The sequence below is a fragment of the Pleurodeles waltl genome, chromosome 4_1 (genome assembly GCF_031143425.1).
Source record: "Pleurodeles waltl isolate 20211129_DDA chromosome 4_1, aPleWal1.hap1.20221129, whole genome shotgun sequence".
Lineage (NCBI taxonomy): Eukaryota > Metazoa > Chordata > Amphibia > Caudata > Salamandridae > Pleurodeles > Pleurodeles waltl.
In genome coordinates this window covers 299,588,480-299,608,267 of record NC_090442.1, presented here as the reverse complement: position 1 = coordinate 299,608,267, position 19,788 = coordinate 299,588,480, and the positions used below count along the sequence as shown (strand labels likewise).

Here is a 19,788-nt window from a genome sequence, read left to right as displayed (position 1 = left end):
GGAATCATCTTGGAACTGGACACCAAAGGCTGAAAGGACTCAACAGGAACCGCCATGGACTGCTGCTGCTGTGCTGACCTGTGACCTGCCTGGTCACTGTGAAGGACTTGCCACTTGCTGCCTTTCTCTTGTGCTGGCCTGTAGCTGGGCCCTCCACCTGAGGACCTTGTCTTAAGATTCTTCTCCCCAGGGGCAGGGTGCTGTGGCCCCTGACCTCTGCATCCATTTCTTCACGAGGGGTGCTTCTACGTTGTTGCGGCTGCCATAGCGCTGATTGCAGCGCGCTTATGGAGCCTTTGGGAGCTCGTAGGCTCCTTGCTGCATTGTGCCCCTTTAAATAAGATCACCGCAGCGGCCCGGGAAGCTGGAAGAACACTCGTGCACCGCATCGGGTGCAGGCGAGAGTCTGCTCGGGCCCCAGGAGGGGTCCGATCTTCTAGTGGCTTCACGGCAGGACCAGGGGAAGGCGCGGGGCCCCCTTCCCCCTGGCCTCTGCGTTAGGAGCAGGACGCTCCTTTTCTGCTGTTAGGTAAAATGGGCATTATTGTGGGCCCCCCCCCTTGGTGGAAGGGCCAGTGGAGGCCCGGGGAGGCCCCCAGAGATTGCAAGCTCCCGGGATGGGCCTGTCATTAAACCGGAGGGGGTGCGTGGTGCCCCCCTCCTGCCCTAAGTTGTTTTTGCTGGCTTTGGCCCCCCTCGTGAGGGCCGGTTGAGGCCCTGGAGGGCCCCCAGTAATCACAGTCCCCGGAGGGGCCTGTCTATAAAAGAGAGGAGGTGCATGTCGCTCTCCTCTGACCCCAGAGTATAAGGGAGGCCCCCGTTTTGCGCATAGGAGCGCCGGGGGCCCCATTGTTCGCCTTCTAGGCACTGGAGGTGCCTTCATCCAACCAGGTACTGTTTAAAGGACCAATATAGTTGCAATCCAAAGTTCTTTCTACAGACTTTTGTTTGATTCATATATTACCTACCTGCGTTTGATGTTTTTACATATGTGTATGCAAATGTTCCTTTTATGGACATGCTTGCTAATATGTTTTTCTAACTTGCCATAAGTTTTCTAATGTTCCTACTATGGGCATTTTATGATATTCTTATGAAAAGTGCTGTGATGTAATACGTGTTTTCCTGACTACTGCTTATGTTGCAGAATACTGAGTAACCTGTGTGTTATGTGTGACTACTGCTAGTTTGCAGAGTAATGTGTAACGTTCTGACAACTGCTAAGGTAGCAGGATAGTACTGATATGTGATGTTTGGTCTGATAATTGCCTTGTGTACAATACAGTATATTTTCATATCATCTGGTGTTGTGTTTCCTTTGTGGTGGGGATATAAGCTTTACACATTGCCTCTAGGTTAAGCCTGACTGCTCGTGCCAAGCTATCAAGGGGGTGAGCAGGGGTTATCTTGGACGTGTAAGTCCCTTGCCCTGACTAGAGTGGGTAAGTTCTGCCTGGCTGAGGTGCATACCCTAGCCAACCAGAAACACCATTTCTAACAGGAACACTTTCATTAGAGCGGTTAACGAGCTGTATAGATTTCCGACAGCGAGAATTCTGATTAATGATATGTTGTCTCAGGAGGTATGTATTGGACGAGGAACACGTCAGGGCTGCCCTTTGTCCCCTTTACTTTTTGATTTATATATTGAGCCCCTTGCGATATTGTTAAGAAATAACAGGAAAATTATCCCATTTCAGAGTAATGGCTGGGAAAAGAAAGTAGCATTGTATGCAGATGACTTGATGATTTATACAAGGGATCTTGCTCTTTCGCTTCCCCCTATAAATTCGTGGATAGAAGGCTTTGGGAGAATGTCGGGCTATAATGTAAATACTGAAAAGACAGAGATAATGTGTTGGAACATGGTTTATGAATCCCCATTAGTTAAACAGGAGATCAGATATTCAGGAGTCCAGATTACGGATAATCTGTGCGAGGTAGCAAGGGTGAATTTTGAGAAAGTTCATTCTGAGACTAAGAAACTTCTTAAGGCATGGGCGGCTCTCCCTCTTTCTTTAATAGGTAGATCTAATATTCTGAAGATGACTATTCTGCCAAAATTTACATTTTTATTTATTACTACCCCTTTGGAATTTAAGGTTAGGTGGTTTACAAAACTACAGGGAGATCTATCTACATTTGTTTGGGCATCTAAGGGAACAAGGATAGCATGGAAGAAGCTATGCAAGAAGAATGAGTGGGGGGGTATGCAGCACCGGATTTTTATAAGTACTATCTGGCCTTTCAATTAAAAAATATCAGGATTCTTTTAAGCAAGAAGTCGGAGTATGCTCCTCTTTCGAAAGCTCTGACGGCACAACTTGAGAAAGGGGCTGACTATTTTTTGTATAAATTTGGTCATCCAAGGTTTTTCAAGAAAGTTAGACTTAAGATTCCAAGACAGGCTTGTAAGGTTTGGGCACAGACTCGGAACATATTAGGGTAGCTTATTATTCTGGATTGGCTCCAATTTGGGATTCACCTGGTACTCCGGTATGTCTTCTTGATATCTGTTCCTTTGAAAGCGAATGGGGTGCTGCAGTGGGGACAGATCATAAAAGATTCGGAGTTGGTTCTTTGGCCCACATTTCTGGAGCAGGCGGGGGGAACCATTTCTAAGTTTAAATATTATCAATTGGTCAGCTGGATCAAATCGCTCCGAGTAGGAGCAATTGGTCGCTCCAGCTGGGAGGAGAAACTAACTCAGAGATCTTTAACTAAGGAAATCGCTGTTTGGTATCAAGCTTTTCTGGATGCAGTGGTAGAGGATCCTCCTCTTCCACTCCGAAAATGGGGGGAGGTTTTCCCAACTGTTGATATTATATCTTTGTGGCAAAAGTCGTGCTTACATCTTTGGTTTACTGTTAAATCAGCGGCAATGAGGAAGAACCACTTGTTTACTTTACATAGAGTATACTGGTCACCAGCTAGAATATCTTGCATTTGGGAAACCCAGAAAAACTGCCCTAGATGCAGCGATCCAAATGCAGATGATATCCATATGTTTTGGAAGTGTCCTAGGTTGGGAAATTTTTGGGAAGCTATCGAGAAAATTCTGAACAAGAACCGGTTCTGTTTGGGGTCTGTGATCTAAAAGCTCAATCACAGCAGCATCTCCTGTTTGTGCTGATGCTCATTGCCCGGCGACAAATTTGTTATAACTTGGTGTGCTCATTACCTCCCACAGTTCAGGAGTGGCAAAGATCGGTAAATTGACTATGTAACTTGGACCGAGCTTGGCCTATTAGTAATAGGGACACTTTTTGGGTGGGGGGGAAAATGTTTGTCAGACCTTTATATGATTTGTGGTGTTTAGAGGTTTCTTTTCCCAGTCACGAAGTCCGATGATTACACTCCTTCCCTCTTACTGTGTATTGCTGTGCTTTGGCACTAGGCAAGTAATCGGCAGGGGGCAGCCAAGGATGGTGAAGGATCTGCACAAGGGAAAGACAGGTGGAGTGGCCCGTTGATATTGAGGGGCTTTACTCCTGGAGGCTAACGAGCGGAGGATCCTTCCTGTATTGGCTTGGATAAGTGAGATAAGGACAAAAGAAAAATAAATTAAAAAAAATAATCTCCATTCCAGGAGCTGCTTCAAAGTCACAAGACTGCACCCTTTCTGGAGCTGTGCAAAGGGTTAATCCTTAACCTGCAGATAATAGCTCGGTAATGAACATACAACAAAGTAGGGAGAGAATACGGTTTAATCTTAAAAATCAGGGGTAGGGAGGCCACGGAAACAGGACTAAACACTTTCAGTGCTGGATAGCAAAATGAGAGAAAGGGCAAGATGGTGTGGACGTGGGTAGTGAATAGTCTTTTCCCACTAAACGCCCCTAAGGGTATCATTAAGAGATTCAGGCTGAAAAGTAAAAATTACATGGCCATTGTCATGGCAACATATTATTTGCTGCAAAAGTGTTTGGGGCAAAAGATTAGGAACGGTGATTGGAACTTTTCATTTTTTGTGACTATTCTTGCTGTGTAGATAGTGAGATTTTCTGTTTGGAATCGATACCCTACCAACACTCACACAGAAATGGTCTATGATGGAAGATTGTGAGACTTGGTACCCATTAATTTTCACAGTCTCGGTGGTCTGGGTAGGATAAAAGTGCCCCTGACCCCACTTAGGCTTTTGCCTTTCCTGGCCCCGCCTTGCTGGTCCAACACCTGGCTGGTTTGCAATATTGCGGATTCCTACTTTGTGCTTTTGTACTTGTAAGTTCATTCACTCATTGCCACATCGGCTCAGACATTTGTCTGGCCGCATGTGTGCACTCCCCAGTTGAACAACCTATTGCTGGGGTCTCCGAAACACAGAACAGTGCCGAGAAGTCACAGAAGCAGTTGGCTTTGCACTACGAAAAACGTGGATCACCACATTTGAAATATTTCCATTTAAAAACATACTTGACAAAGGAGAATGTGGTGATCACATCAAAGTCCTCTAACGGTCTTTCATATGAAATATATTCGTCACATCACTGTAAACACATGCCACAGGTACAGAACGCAGCAGGATTATCAATAACCTCTGACAACATTCCGACCTTGTTCTCTGACCTTTTATTCTGCTTATTCTGCCCACCAAAAACACATTCATCTCCCTTGTCACCGCTCCAAGAAATTTGCTCAGCTTGATTCCTAGAACTACCCATATGTATGTCATGAAATTAGAGCCTCTCTTTGAAAACATGTTTTGTCTTTCTTCCAATTAGGCACGGAGGTCACAGTAATGTACACAACAGCACAGGAGAACCTACATAGATGCTTCATTCTGGGTATGAAGGCAGGGTCATCGCTCTCTATGAACCGAGTTCTAAATATTGAAATCTTTGTACCTAACATGAAAGGCAGATGGCTGATTTTTATATTGGGTCTCGTGGAACTGGGCCGAAGGACACCAACATGGTGCTTCCCTCCTTAAATTTGGAATTGTTGCAAGGGCTGAGAAGAAAGGAAATGCTCCATTGCACATACCTATGGCCTTGCCCAGACTGTGCTATTCAAAGCACCGTGTTGTCCCAATAAGTTTGGGTTTCAGCTCCACAGCCAGGCATTCAAACCTAGGCGCATTAGCCCATATATGCTCAGGATGGAGGTGCCGAGTCACTGTGACTATGGACATTTGAGCACATTTGTGCCTAATGATGCACCAGACAGAGAGTATATGTGGCCATGCTTGCAAATGTGTTACATGTCTTTGTCACCTGGTTGTCCACCAGAAGCGCCATGCAGCTGTCACACGCTACATGGCTAGGAAGGAAACAGCTCATCATGCCCTTGGTTCAGTGACATTGAGCGTGGACTCCAAACCACAAGTTACTAATAAACCTGAACCTTCAAGTCGAAGCAAAAGATCATCAGAGATTCCAAGGTTTGTCCAATATGCGTGAAACAATGGATACAATGGATACATTTGATGTAGGGAAGAATAAACAGATCTCACAAGCTCGAAACCTATATACATGGGAATAAGTTGTAGAACGGTTCACATCAACTACAAGATGCAAAGAGCAACTATGGCATCAGTGTGTTTCCCCCTCACAATAGTTGCCATCGATGACACATAAAGTCATTCAGAAGCCCTCTAGGTGTTCTTGAATCGCCTCGAAAAGATTGAAATCCTGTTGTATGTGAAGCCAAGCTACATTTCACTGCATTCTCTAAATGCTTTATGAGTTTATGGCATGAATCAATTATTCTAGATCGAAGTAAAATCTACAGAAAGCGAAAGGCGAGGATACTGTCTCTGGGCCTGTTAGGTATGCAGCGGTATATGAGCGCTATGCACAGAACCTGTAAGCAATACCTTCCCAAATTATCAATATCCCGCATAGAAGAGTAACGAGACATGGTAAGAGCTGACTATTCCACGCGAGGTTTGCTATGACAATGGAGCCGCCTTCGATAATGTGCCAAAAATATGGAAGGTCATTCCATTAATGTGGATAAAAGAAACGACGGTGGTTCTTTAGGAAACAATTAAAAACCTTTTCTTTTCCCTCTATGATGTTTACAGCTGGAGTCATTTTTTGTTCCTTCTTGAGTCTTCAGTGACACACAGCCGCTTGTGATGTTAGCGTTTTAGTCAAAACCAATTAACCTTAACATTCATCTGTGACTCATACATATTTCCACCCATATTTGACAGCGAATGCCATCTCAATGAAAGTAGACTGACGACACAATACCAGAGCATAACCTAGGCACCAGGGATAAAACTAATAAAACAAGACATGATGCACAACTGAGGTCCCTATTGGATATCTGAGTGCCTGCATCTGGGCAGATGGAGTACACACATCAAGCCGCTAGAGGCAAATGGCCCGCTGCAGTTCTGACTTAAGCTATCTTACATGCAACTCATAAACTCCTAATTCTGCCTGACAATGGAAAACTGCAACTAAGGCCATCACCACAACCATCCCTGCATGAGGGACGAGTAAACTCAACGTGGACTGGGATATATAATAGGCCAGGGCACCAGAATAAGAGTGCTCCCCAATGCTGAATTAAACCAATTAACCTTTATATTCATCTGTGACTCATACTATATATATATGTGACAGCGGATGCCACACTTGCCAAATGTGGCTACCCTTCACATCTTTATGAATGAGTCTGTGACCCCTGGAGATAACACCAAAACATCTGTAGATCACTAGAAATGTGGCATTTTAGTGGCTAGATATGCCTTACAAGTGCATGATGCTGGAGGGACGATAGGAAGCCCATTCACATTCCAACACACCCATTTCGCGGACTGGGAAAAAATAGAAGCACAATGGCAGTGCCATCCCTGCAAATGGGGGATAGGGGTTGGAACAGAGAGACAGCTGCATAGAGTTCTGAAACATTTTAAGAGCATGCCAAGTCACATTTTTGGTGACGCAGACATGGATCTTTTTTTCTCATAGCTTATGTGTAGTGACAAACGTGCAGGGACAAGTAGTTGGCCTAGGTGTTCTGTCATGATCACTTGAGGAGATATCTGGATATAAGTACATCAAGAGAGCGTCTCAGTTGTTCATATAGTATTATCTTGCATCAAATATGTGTCATGCCCTATATATTTGTCGCAAATATGGAGCCCTTTGACATTCTGGAGTGTCATCACAACATCGTCATTTACTGGGATACACAGGCATAAAGTCCAGGCAGACTTGTGACTTCCCCTTCTATGGACTCAGAATTGAAGCAAGACTTCTGGTAATAACTATATGTGGGTGAAATATGTGGGTTAAGTTTGAAAGATATCAAATTCAGTTGATTTCTTTCTGCCATTTAGAATTACTGTGAGGGTCCGGGCAGTGTATTTACCTTAGTGATAATTGCCTTAAGGTAAATACTTTACCTGGACCACGAGCAGTGCTCTTAAAATCAATTCTCCAGCAGGGAATCCTTTGAACAGCACCTGCCTGCAGAGTCTTCCTGGTGCTCTACAAGGCAGGTACCATGCACAGACCCCTCTGCCAGTGAACTTGCTCTTATACAGTGTCAGGGACCAGACATTTGAACTTACTTAATGTAAAATTACATGGTCTGGGCCCTGGACGTGCTTTACGGCATAAGAATTTGTCATTCCTTGCATCCTTCTCTGCACAGAATGTGGAATATCTCCAGCCTGAACTTTCCTCCCTCCTCTCCGCCAGCTCCTGTGGGGACAGGTTGCACTGCTCCCTACCGTGGCATGGAGCTTCAAATTAGGGGTCCAGTGGTCCCCTTCATCAGGCTGATGGCCCTGAGGCTTGAGATCCAAACAATCTCCTTGTCTGTCCATCTCTTTCAGTTGCTGTGGCAAGTGACTGGTGGGTTTCTACCCAGGCCCTCAACAGCTTATGCAATACCACCTTCTTGGGTATGGTCATGGTTGGAAGGCATCTCTCTTTAGAGAACTTCTTGTGCCGGCTCACAGTGTAGGACTCCATCTTTGTCAGCTCAAACTCAATGCTAGTAGAGGTGGATTCGGTAAGACCAGACAGAGAGAAATTTTTGAAAAATCAAAAAGATCAGGGAGAATTTAAACTTGATTTGGTCTTAGATATGGGATGGTAGTGTCCACCAGATCACTGTATGGCACTGAACAAAGTGCTATCCCCACCGCTGATCACCAATGTTGGAAATTGGGTTATTGATAGACTGGGATGTGAGCTCAGATCAAGCAGCAACTGCCATCCTAATCAGAGAAGGCACAAGTAAACTTCAAATTAACCTGTGCTCAGTCCCCTAGTAGCTTGGCATGGAGCAGTCAGGCTTAATTTAGAGGCAATGTGTAAAGTATTTGTATACACTTCAAACAGTAAAACAATGAAAACGCTGCACAAAAAGATCCAAACAAAAACATCTAAAATCCAATCAGTAGAGCTGGAGTTATAACTTTTAGAATTTAAACTGTAAAATAGTGCCAAAAAACTTAAATCGCCAACCCGGGGATATCTGGTTGTGCTAGACAGGGTTAAAGTCAAAAGTTGAGACCCACCACAATGGAGTACGGGTCAGATACGGTCCTAGATTTGTCCCCGCTGAAGTTTTACCTTCTCAGATTTTGTGCCAAGAGTCCTGTTGCGTTGGAGCAAGTAATGGAGAGTAAGGAGAGCATCTCTGGGCATCATGGACAGGCAGGCAGGTAGGAGTTTCTCGTTGGCCGTCCTCGGCTGTGATCGATGCTTACTGTGTGAGGAGATGGGCTGGCAGTGGCTTGTGCTGATTTTCCGTGTGAGCGGAGCATTTCCGGTGTGAATGGGCTGGTTCACGGTCATGAAGACCCCAAAATATTGATTTGGCAGCTCGCTGAGCCACACCAAGAGTCCAGGACCTGAAGAGTACCAATTGGGGGTCTGTAACACACTGAAGATGGGTCCACGAGATGTTGGGGAGCCTTTTTGTTCCTGAGGCTCAGATCAGGAGGCCAGCACATTAGGCCTTTGAGTCACCATGGGTCCTGGGTTCAAGATGGGTTGCAGGCCCAGTCCTTCTCCCCAAGCAAAACGGCAACAGGTCAGCACCATAGGGCAGCAGCTCCTTCAGAGGTGCAGTCCAGCAGAGTGGCAGTCCTGGTAGAACCACAGCATTCCTTCTTGGCAGAATATCCACAGGACGAGAAGTGTACTGAAGATATGGTACATGAAGTCCCACTTTTATACCTCAGTGCCCTGGTTTTGAAAGGTGGGAGAAGCTTCTGGACAGTGGCTTTGAAGTGCAGAGAAGTCCCTGCTTCCCCTGCCCTGGCTCTAAGTTAGCTAAAGTGATACTGCAGGGTTGTTGGGCCCTTTGTGTGGAGATAGGACACAGCCAATTCAGTTATAAGCGATGCTGGGCCCATCTCCTCCCTCCTATACTGCCACTGCTGGCCCATCCAGTCACACCTAAGCTCCCCCTGGGTGTGGTTGTCCAGCAGGAATACACAAAGCCCAGCTACACTCAGTCATGTGACCAGAGGCAGTCTGCAGGCAATAAATGGCCAACTTTCTAAAAGTGGCATTTTTCAGAACTCTAATTTAAAATCTGACTTCCCTATAAATTATGATTTTTAAATTAGGATTCATGAGACCCCAAACAAGAGCTGCTTATCACTCCCCCATTAAACTTATAAAATATAATAAGGCAACTCCAATATTATCCTGTGGGAGAAATAAGGCCTTGCAGTAGTCAACAACAAATGTAAGATCTTTTTATGACCAGGACATGTAAAACTTAAAAGTACATGCCTTACTTTTTTTTAAATACATTGCACTCTGCCCTCTTAGCTGTCCAGTGCCTACTCTAGGGGTGACTTATATGTGTTAAAAGGGAACGGTTAGCTCAGAGAAAAGATTACTTTGCCAGGTCGAAATGGCAGATTAAAACTGCACACAGGTTCTGCATTGGCAGGCTAAAGACATGTTTAAAGGGTAACTTAAGTGTATGGAACAATCAGTGCTGCAGGCCCATTAGTATCATTTAATTTACAGGCCCTGGATACATGTAGCACAACTTTCCTTGAAACTTATAAGTAGATTAAATATGTCATTTGCGGATAAACCAATATTACAATGTTTTAAGGAGTGAGCACAGGCGCTTTAGAACTAGTTAGCAGTGGTAAAGTGTCTAGAATCCTAATGCCAGTAAAAATGAGATCAGAAAAATGGAGAAGGAAGACAAACATTTGCAGGGAAGACCACCCCAAGGCTGACAGGTCTAACGTAAATTCTCAATGTTTTCCTGCTGAATCATGATGCTCAGCATCTGTTGAGCTCTTGCTCTGGCCATTCAGGAAGCCTCACTCTGAACAAGTGCTTTTTTACAAGTAAATTCATTTGATGGCTCTTGACCTTCACTTGCACCATTATTGGAATCTTGTTTTATGCTCAAAATCAGGTAGATATGCATTGATATTGAGTTGTTGAGGACTCTCCATTTTCGAAACAAAGCTAAAGTAGCTTCACATTTGGTGTTTTTGTATGGGCCAGGATTATCATTTCTTCTTCAGCAGCATCTTGTGTGGTGCTATCCTCCACCTGTCGGTTATGTTGTACTCTATATGTTTGGTCACTTGTCTTTTGTCTTCTGTGTTAATAGAACCTCCTAGTTGCCTTCTGATAAGTTGTGAGCTGGGTCAGCGATTGCCAAACTTTTATGTGGAGGACCTACACTCTGCTATTTTGGAATAATGGCCTGCAGGGGTATCTGACTTCTGTTACCTTGTGGAGTACTATTCTGAGTTCGTATGTCCCTCCTATTCAGGTGACTGATATTTTTCGCCTTCTTCAAAGGCCTCTTCAAGGAACTCTTGCTTGTGGAATCATAGTCAAAATTAGGTACATCTGTGTTGGGCTGCAACAGGCAAGGGTGTGGTATTCTGCCTGGGTTCACAGTGGTGGTCTTCAAGTATGGGGCAGTGCTAATTTGAAAAAACATAAGTGCCAGGGCTCTCGTCGGGAAGCCACTGCAGCTTGAGCCACATACTACCACTGCCAACAGTGCCAATGCAGACTATTCCAGCCTCCCAAAGCAATAAGAATGGCTTGGGTGGCAGATAATAGTCATTTTAATTGTTGAAAATGGCCCTTCTGCAGGGTTATCCCCAGATTTTTTGCCTTCCTCCTTCTCTTTTTCTGACCTCATTTTTGATGGTTTTTAGACTCTGCACACTTTACCACTGCTAACCAGTGCTAAAGTGCATATGCTCTCTCCCTTTAAACATGGTAACATTGGATCATACCCAATTGGACTATTTAATTTACCTATAAGTCCCTAGTAAGGTGCACTGTATGTGCCCGGGGCCTGTAGATTAAATGCTACTAGTGGGCCTGCAGCATTGGTTGTGCCACCCACTTTAGTAGCCCCTTTACCTTGTCTCAGGCCTGCCATTGCAAGGCCTGTGTGTGCAGTTTTACTGTCACCTCGACTTGGCATTTAAAAGTACTTGCCAAGCCTAAAACTCCCCTTTATCTACATATAAATCACCTCTAATGTGTGTCCTAGGTAACCCCTAGAGCAGGGTGCTGTGTGGGTAAAAGGCAGGATATGTACCTGTGCAGTTTACATGTCCTGGTAGTGTAAAACTCCTAAATTCGTTTTTACACTACTGTGAGGCCTGCTCCCTTCATAGGCTAACATTGGGGCTGCCCTCATACATTATTGAAGTGGTAGCTGCTGATCTGAAAGGAGTAGGAAGGTCATACTTAGTATGGCCAGAATGGTAATACAAAATCCTGCTGATTTAATATTACTATTTTAGAAATGCCACTTTTAGAAAGTGAGCATTTCTCTGCACTTAAATCTTTCTGTGCCCTACAATCCACGTCTGGCTGGGTTTAGTTGACAGCTCCTTGTGCATTCACTCAGACACACCCCAAACACAGGGTACTCAGCCTCACTTGCAAACATCTGCATTTTGAATGGGTCTTCCTGGGCTGGGAGGGTGGAGGGCCTGCTCTCACACAAAGGACTGCCACACCCCCAACTGGGACCCTGGCAGACAGGATTGAACTGAAAGGGGACCTGGTGCACTTCTTAGCCACTCTTTGAAGTCTCCCCCACTTCAAATGCACATTTGGGTATAAAACAGGGCCTCTGCCCTACCACCTCAGACATTTGCTGGAGAAGAAATCTGAACCAGAACCTGCACCCTGACAAGAAGAACTGCCTGGCTGCCTAAAGGACTCACCTGACTGCTGTCTACAAAGGACTGCTGCCTTGCTGTTGCTCTGCTGTCTTGCTGCTCTCTTGCTTTGCTGCAGACGTGCTCTCCAAGGGCTTGGATAGAGTTTGCCTCTTGTTCCCTGAAGTCTCAGGACCAAAAAGACTTCTCTCTTGCAACTGGACTCCTTGTGCGGCAAACAATTTGATGCACAGCTTGCTCCGCAGTGAAAAATTCACTGCACGCTGGACCGGAAAGACGCCGCTCGACTTCACGAGGAAAAGATCGACGCGGTGCCTGCGGTGCGACCAGAACTATGACGCACAGCCCGCCTGGACAACGCCGCCCGACTTCTAGAGTGGAAATCGACGCAGTGCCTGCCGTGAGGGACAAAATTCCACGCACAGCCTACCGGAACGACGCGCAGCGGGACTACAAGCCCAGGATTCCAAGCACAAACCCCGGGGCATCTGAAAACCCCGTGACCCACAGAGGAGATCTGTCCGCGCGCCGGAAATCGACGCAACATCTTCCCCGTGTACAAAATAACAACACAAGTCCGTGTGTGAAGGGGCGAAACCGACGCACACACCATTTTCCACGCATCTCCTCCTCTGCGGCCCTCTGCGGAGATTTTTCACTCCAAACCAGGTACTTTGTGCTTGAAAGAGACTTTGTTTGCTTTTTATAGACTTAAGACACTTTATATCACTTTCCAGTGATATCTTTACTGAATTAATGGTTAACTGTTGTTTTGTGGTCATCTCTAAATTTGCTGGACAGTGCCACCTTGTGGCAGACTGCCTCAAGCACTGGTGTTGACAATTGCGTGCCAATGCCGAGCCCCAGAAACCACTGGCTTATTTTAAGCACTGGTATGGGGTGAGATAAATGCGGTTTTCAGCGGAAGCTAATTGCGTTCTACAAGACAGAAGCTTCTTGTTTTTCAATCTGATTAATTAGAAACCTTGGAGTGTCTGCACATGCTGACGTTGCATAGTGTGAAAATAAGTCTGTAATCTTGATGCTTGGCTTCATATATGGCTTCTAATGTGCTGACTGTCCACGAGTCTTCACCCACGTTTAGATTGCGCTCCTGCATAGAGATGAGAATTAATTCAGCTTTGCCATTGCATTGTTGCAGTGGCAGGTACTAAGCTAAATCCATTGTCATACCACTTGACTGTGGATGTTTTGTCAAAACATGTCACCTCCGAAGTACACAGTAGATGAATTGACAGCCGTACTCTACATGTCTTGAAACTGTATGCAATGATCAATTGCAGTGGTAGTTTTTAGAACATTTACCTGATGTATGACAGGGATCCAGAATTCGTAGATCTGTGATAAACCTCTCAGCTTTTTGCCTTTTAAGGATGTATGTTGGGTTTAGAGTATCTGCATTTTGTCTTCCATGTTTGTTCGGGTTTAGGTTGAGATGTGTGAGCACTGGTGTGTTCTGCGTCCTTGTGAATGATCAAGGCTGCTGGGATGAGATTAGCTCTAGTTTCTAAAAGTTTAGTAAAGCTGTTTAGCTTTGCATTGTACGTAAGGCACTACTTTAAACAAGTGAACCTATTGCATACTACCATTTGGTGCTATGCCATGGTTACGGTATTCCTTGCAATTGAAATGTAATTGTTGAATGAATGAACATCTCTGGATGGCCCCACAAGAGTATTTTGTGATCTGGTTGTACATTCTTATTTTGTACTTGTTGGTAAATGCCTTTTTTGCTGGGTCATCCCTAAACGTTTTGCCCCCTTCCTCCTATTTTGTCTGACCTGTTTTTGTTGGCTTTCTGACTCTGGGCACTTTACCACTGTAAACCAGTGCCAAAGTGCATATGCTCTCTGTGTAAATTGTATTGTTGATTGGTTTATCTATGATTGGCATATTTGATTTAGTAGTACGTCCCGAGTAAAGTGTACTAGAGGTGCCCTGGGCCTGTAAGTGAAGCACTGCAGCACTAGTTGTGCCACCCAAACTAGTAGACCTGCAAACACGTCTCAGACCTGCCACTGCAGTGTCTGTGTATGCCGTTTTAAACTGCCAATTTGACTTGGCAAGTGTACCCACTTGCCAGGCCTACTCCTTCCCTTTTTATACATGTAAGGCACCCATAAGTTAGGCCCTAGGTAGCACCATGGGTAGGGTGCAGTGTATGTTAAAGTGGTACAGGTACTGATGTGTGTTACATGTCCTAACAGTGAAATACTGCTAAATTCAGTCTTCACTGTTGCAAGGCCTATCTCTCTCATGGGTTAACATGGGGGCTGCCTTTAAATAGCGTTAAAGTGCAGATTCCCTTTGAGAGCAGGTAGAAATATGGAGTTAGAGAATCTTAACTCGCAATTTAAAAATACATCTTTTAGTGAAGTGGGTTTTTAGATTGTTAGTTTGAAAATGCCAGTTTAGAAAGTAGGCATTTTCTTGCTTAAGCCATTCTGTGACTCTGCATGTTTGTGGATTGCCTGTCTGGGTCAGTTTGACAGTCGGGCTGTTTGTGAATCTGTGCTAGAGTGGAGGGAGGAGTGGTCACATACACCTGAATCGGCTGTACCAGCCCTCTCACAATGCTGTGTCCAACCCTCTGGTGTGTGTCTGGGGACCGGCCCGGGCAAGGCAAGATCTTGCAAACAAGAGACACCCCCCTTTGAAGTTTACCAACTTCAAAGGCAGAAAGGAGTATAGTTAGATTTCTTCAAGGTTACCTCTACAGCCAAGAGGAACCTCTGCCAAGGAGAAGGAGAAGAGCTGGAGAGTTGGAGGAGGAGTACTGCCCCTTTGCCTGTGACTGTGCTTTCCTGGGTTAGCCTGCAGTAGCTGCTTCTGCCTGAAAGAGGACAAAGACTGACTTTTCTGTGACTTCCCACAGGTGAAGAATCTCCAAGGGCTTGAATTGAGCTTTCCTCCTGTTATTGAAGTCTCAGGGACATCAAAGACTTCTCTCTGCCAGCACCTGGAATCTCTGCTGATACTCCTGCCCTGCCAAGTGGTGCCCTAGCCTGTCTCTGGGCCCTTGAACGGTGAAACTGGTGGAAAAGGACAGAAATTCACACACGTTCAACACACAATCTGCAACGCAGCTAATAAACGATACGCCGCCAGCCTCACGGCTAAAATTGAGCCTCCACCTGCATCGTGGCTGGAGAAATGACGTGCAACACCCGCTAGGGTCTGCCGATAACGACGTGAGCCCTACGCAGCACGGGTTCCTGACACTGTGCGACCGGATTTCGATGCAACATTGCTCGGTGTGAAGAACCAACACAAAGCCTGTCTGGACCGGATGTGCCTATCTGGGAGAGAGAGGAAATGACGCACACCAAATCGACCGGAGAAGGAAAGACACACGTCTCTTGTGAGTGAGAAATCGATGCATCACTGGCCTTTTCTTGACGCACGCTCGCCTGTGCAGCTTTATTTTTGATGCTAACCAGGTACTTTGTGTAACAACAGCATTCTCACTGTTTTCTAAGGATTAAGACCCTTATTCTTCTTAAAATTCATATCTCGACTCTTGTATGTTGGATTTTTGTTGTTCTGGTCTTGTTTGATTTAGATAAATATTGCCTATTTTTCTAAACTGGTGTGGTGTCCATTTTGTAGTGTTTTCACTGTATTACTGTGTATGTTGGCACAAATACTTTACAGATTGCTTCTGAAGTTAAGCCTGCCTGCTCATGGCAAGCTACCAAGGGGGTGAGCGGGGGTTATCTGATGGTGATTCTCCTTTACCCAGACTAGAGTGAGGGTCTTTGCTTGGACAGGGGGTAACCAACCAAAGACCCCATTTCTAACAATACTCATACGGTTTGTGTGCAATATATTTCTGTGTTTGTGTGTTTTGTTTTCCTATTTGCATATGTTTGGCTGAAATAGTTGTTCAAAACCGATATGCTCACATAGTAGCAGATGTGTAGGTGCTGTACTACATATAGCAATGGAACCAGTGTATTTGGTTCTCTATAATGTTCACCTGGACATTCTTAAATTTTTGATGCTCTTCTATTGTCCTACAAAGGATCCTGACCCATTGTTTGAGCAATTAACACAAATAAGTTTCTCTGATCTCGTAACTATTAGACAGAGTTTATCTTTGCAATTTTTGTGAGGTGGTACTTGGTCGTGCTCAATCACATTCACGCACCAATAATTGGAGCGCTGAGTCACTACAACATCTCAGGGGCAATGACAGCTTTAACGTATTCAAAAGATAACCTATGGAACCAACTTAAAAAATTGAGAACCATCACATCAAAGAAAACCAGACCTTCAAGGACACCCCAGACCCATACAAGATAAGTCTTCCACCCCAGGAAGAGGTCTGGGTGGAGCAATGGCATAGCAAGTGTGACACGGACCCCAGTGCAAAAAAACAAAATGTCCTTCATCTTCTTGTTTGGTAGTAAAAAAGAATTGTGGTCCATTGGACCCCCTCAATCCCCAAAGACCCGGTGTCACTTCACCTGCTACACTGTTGTTAGCTTACATCCCACCCTAGACAAGCACAGGAAATTATGAAATAAATCAGCAGTGGCAAAAGTAAAGGCTAAATTAGGGCAGCTGATTGTGCAAACTCAAGTCAAAAGGAACATGACGTCAACTAATCTTGATCTGTCCATGACTAACCCTCTAAAAATCAGAGATGAAGCAGCTAATGAGAAACTCCGACATGTATCATCCATACGATGTAATGATGTGCATTCTCGGTGATCATAATCCAGACACAACAAAGACACCTTTAGCAGAAGGTCACAGAACTGATGGAAAATCTGGAGAATAAGGATGTGTATTTTCTTAGCAGCACGATTCAGATAGATCGCGTTTATCAAAAATCTGCACAATTAACTGGTGCCCAGTCAGGGAGCCAATCATGTTGCGTTCTATCCAGACCGCTGGTGGTGCCTGTAGGTTACTGGTGGATTAGAGTCACTTTCAAAGTGGATATAACCCGTAACCTAGCACAGCATAACACAATATAATCATCAAAAGGTTCAGATGAGCCACAATAAGAACAGGACTTCAGGACCAGAGGTTTCTGAGCGATCGCGGTCCATGGTTTAAGATCCACCAGGCGTCCTCTGCTGTTTCCGCCCAAAGGAAGATCTTCTGCCCTTCCATCAAGTCCCTTTGAAATTGTTTGAGAATAGGCACATTCATGAGTACATAGGCACACAGTTTATACTACATTTAGAAGATTGTTTTGACTGAACCATTTTTCAGAAAACACTCATCCGTGAAATACATGAACACCCACAGTAATGAAAAGCAGTGTAAAATGTGCTTGTCCGCAGCTTAAATATTTTCACAGCGATTATAGAGTGAGTACAGGAGAAGACAATACAAGCACTGGCAAAGCCAGTAAGTCTAGTGTTCGGTGCCAGCCTTTTGGCTTTGCCAATATTTGTTTGTTTTATCATAGGTTTTCCAAAAGTTAATTTTTGAGGAGCTGCCGGGCTCATGCAAATATAACAAACGTAAACATTGGCTAAAAGCAAAAATATTTCCTGGCGCAGAAAGCACATTTTGCTCTATTAGTCCCTGTCAGTAAAGGAAACCATTTTGGGCGGATGTGCTCTTTATGGAAAAGCAGACAGAATGGTGTCACTCACAGTGAAGTTAGCCAATGGCTGGGGTGGGCCAGCCCATTGCCCCATGCTGTATGCTGTAGTGAGCAGATGAAAAATGTGGATGGCGCAACATTAGACCAAAGGATGGATAGGGATGGCTGAAAGCCCTTATGGGTATATTATGTATATAATTTTAGTCTGATACCAAACTTAAAAATAGCGGTCTATGACAAAGGCAATTTTCACATCTTGGCTCTTACCTTTCTGTCTGGAGTGTGACCTTAGAAGGTTCAACATTAGGATTTTCCCACTCCATCTGAGGACAGTGCATGAAATAGCAGAGTGTGTACAGGGCCTCAGGCTCCCAGTATAGCGGCCCTTGCTTGTGGTGCAAGGGGGTTCCATTACCATATTGTTTTGCATGGAGAGGTTGCAGATGGTGCATTGCTCGGGAGACCAGATCACCTGCGTAAATAAGAAGGTTCAATACCTGAGTAAAACATCTATGTTTTATTATACTTTTGAAACCAACATTTACATTAGATGTTACTAGGACAATTATTTAATCTGATAAGAAAACACCACACTGTATTTAATGTGACTTGTTTTCAGCCATTTCCACGCAATGCCTACAGTCAGCTAATTCACCAATTGTTAAATATTTATACCATTTTTATTGAGGAAATCAAAGAATGACATTTTAGGTTCTGCAAAATTCTCTTGAATTCATCTACTTAGGCACCTGCATAAAAAAACATTGTCAGTGTTACAATAATTATCTCCTAAAAGATTTAGAGCCTGATTTAGTGTATGGTGGTCTTCACTTTGTTTATTAGGATGGCAGGGTACATTATGTCTGACACCCTGACAGACGGAAGACCTCCATATTTAAAAACGATGTCAGCTCCCATGCAGACACTGAACGTTTGTTGCATGGCCACTGTATTTTAGCCAGTTCCCACCAGACTTTTTGTTCTGCACAAACATACTCCAAAAGCCGAAATTGGCTGCTGCAAAATGAAAAGTAATGGCCCCCACACCCTTGGACTTTTCTCCAAAGTTGTAGAGGCCATTGTTTTCTTTTGGTGTTCATCACCGCCCCTGGAGGTGATGGAGAGAATAAAATACATCCGATCGTCATTGAGCTCACACAGCCCCTACTCGGCTAGGATGTCGGTGTTAGTTTTCTAATGGCAGAGCCAGTGAGTAGGACCGCCCTTCATCAGCAGGAAAAGTGAAAGATTCACAGACATTTCATAAACAAATGTAAATTGATTCACTCCAAGTGCTGTCATCAAAGTCTTTAGTCTCATATCGATTTCCGCATCACTTGCCCATCTAAACCTGTGATAAACAACTACAAAAAGGGGCTGATTGATGGCAATGGCCAATTCGTGATTGAGAGGTAAATTTTAAATATCACATCAATCTAAATCCTTTTACTTTTATCATTGGGTGAATGTAAATGCTGACTCCACAATAATATGGAAAATGGTGTCCCCTTAGTCATTAATGTGTACCAAGTGGTGGTAAATTACAAGGTGAGAGAGCATCTGCAATCCCTATTTTAAAAGCAAAACTATACAACCTTCAAAAATGAAGGTTTCTCTGGCAATAAGGAGTTGTAGTTTTTTTTTTTATTAAGTCTTCATAGTCAGGCAAAATTGGGAAATTTTGGCTTCTATGGAGTTTTTTTTAACGTTTTTATTATGGTTTTTAGTATGGAAAAAGCACCACACAACAATGCAACAGAACAACAGTCATCGAAGTTCCTAGTGATAGATAGATGTCTTATTTAGGGTGACATGGAATATAGTAACATGAGATCAAGGACTAACAGATGCTATGACCCACAGTCGATGCAGGCAGTACCGTGGATGTTGAGTTTGCAAGGTCCGCGGCTGGGGAGCAAAGTCCTTGATCCGCCCGGGTAGATACTGAAAGTGCCTCATATGTCCTTAGGGCGAGACCTTGTAAACATTAGGACCCAAAAACCCTCAAGGGTTTCTTGACAATATATCGCATCTGTAAGCCTTTCTGACAGATTGGGGGGATCTCTGTGACCCCAGTGGACTGTAACTC

At 44.4% G+C, this 19,788-nt stretch overlaps 1 protein-coding gene across 2 annotated transcripts in view; it reads right to left on the bottom strand.

The window, feature by feature from the left end:
- Nucleotides 1-19,788, bottom strand: part of ABTB3 (ankyrin repeat and BTB domain containing 3) — a 635,003-nt gene that overhangs the window by 166,258 nt on the left and 448,957 nt on the right. For both annotated transcript variants that reach the window (XM_069228380.1, XM_069228381.1), the window contains exon 3: nt 17,967-18,171. In XM_069228380.1, coding sequence (XP_069084481.1) covers nt 17,967-18,171 — 205 coding nt within the window. The remainder of the gene's footprint in view (nt 1-17,966; nt 18,172-19,788) is intronic.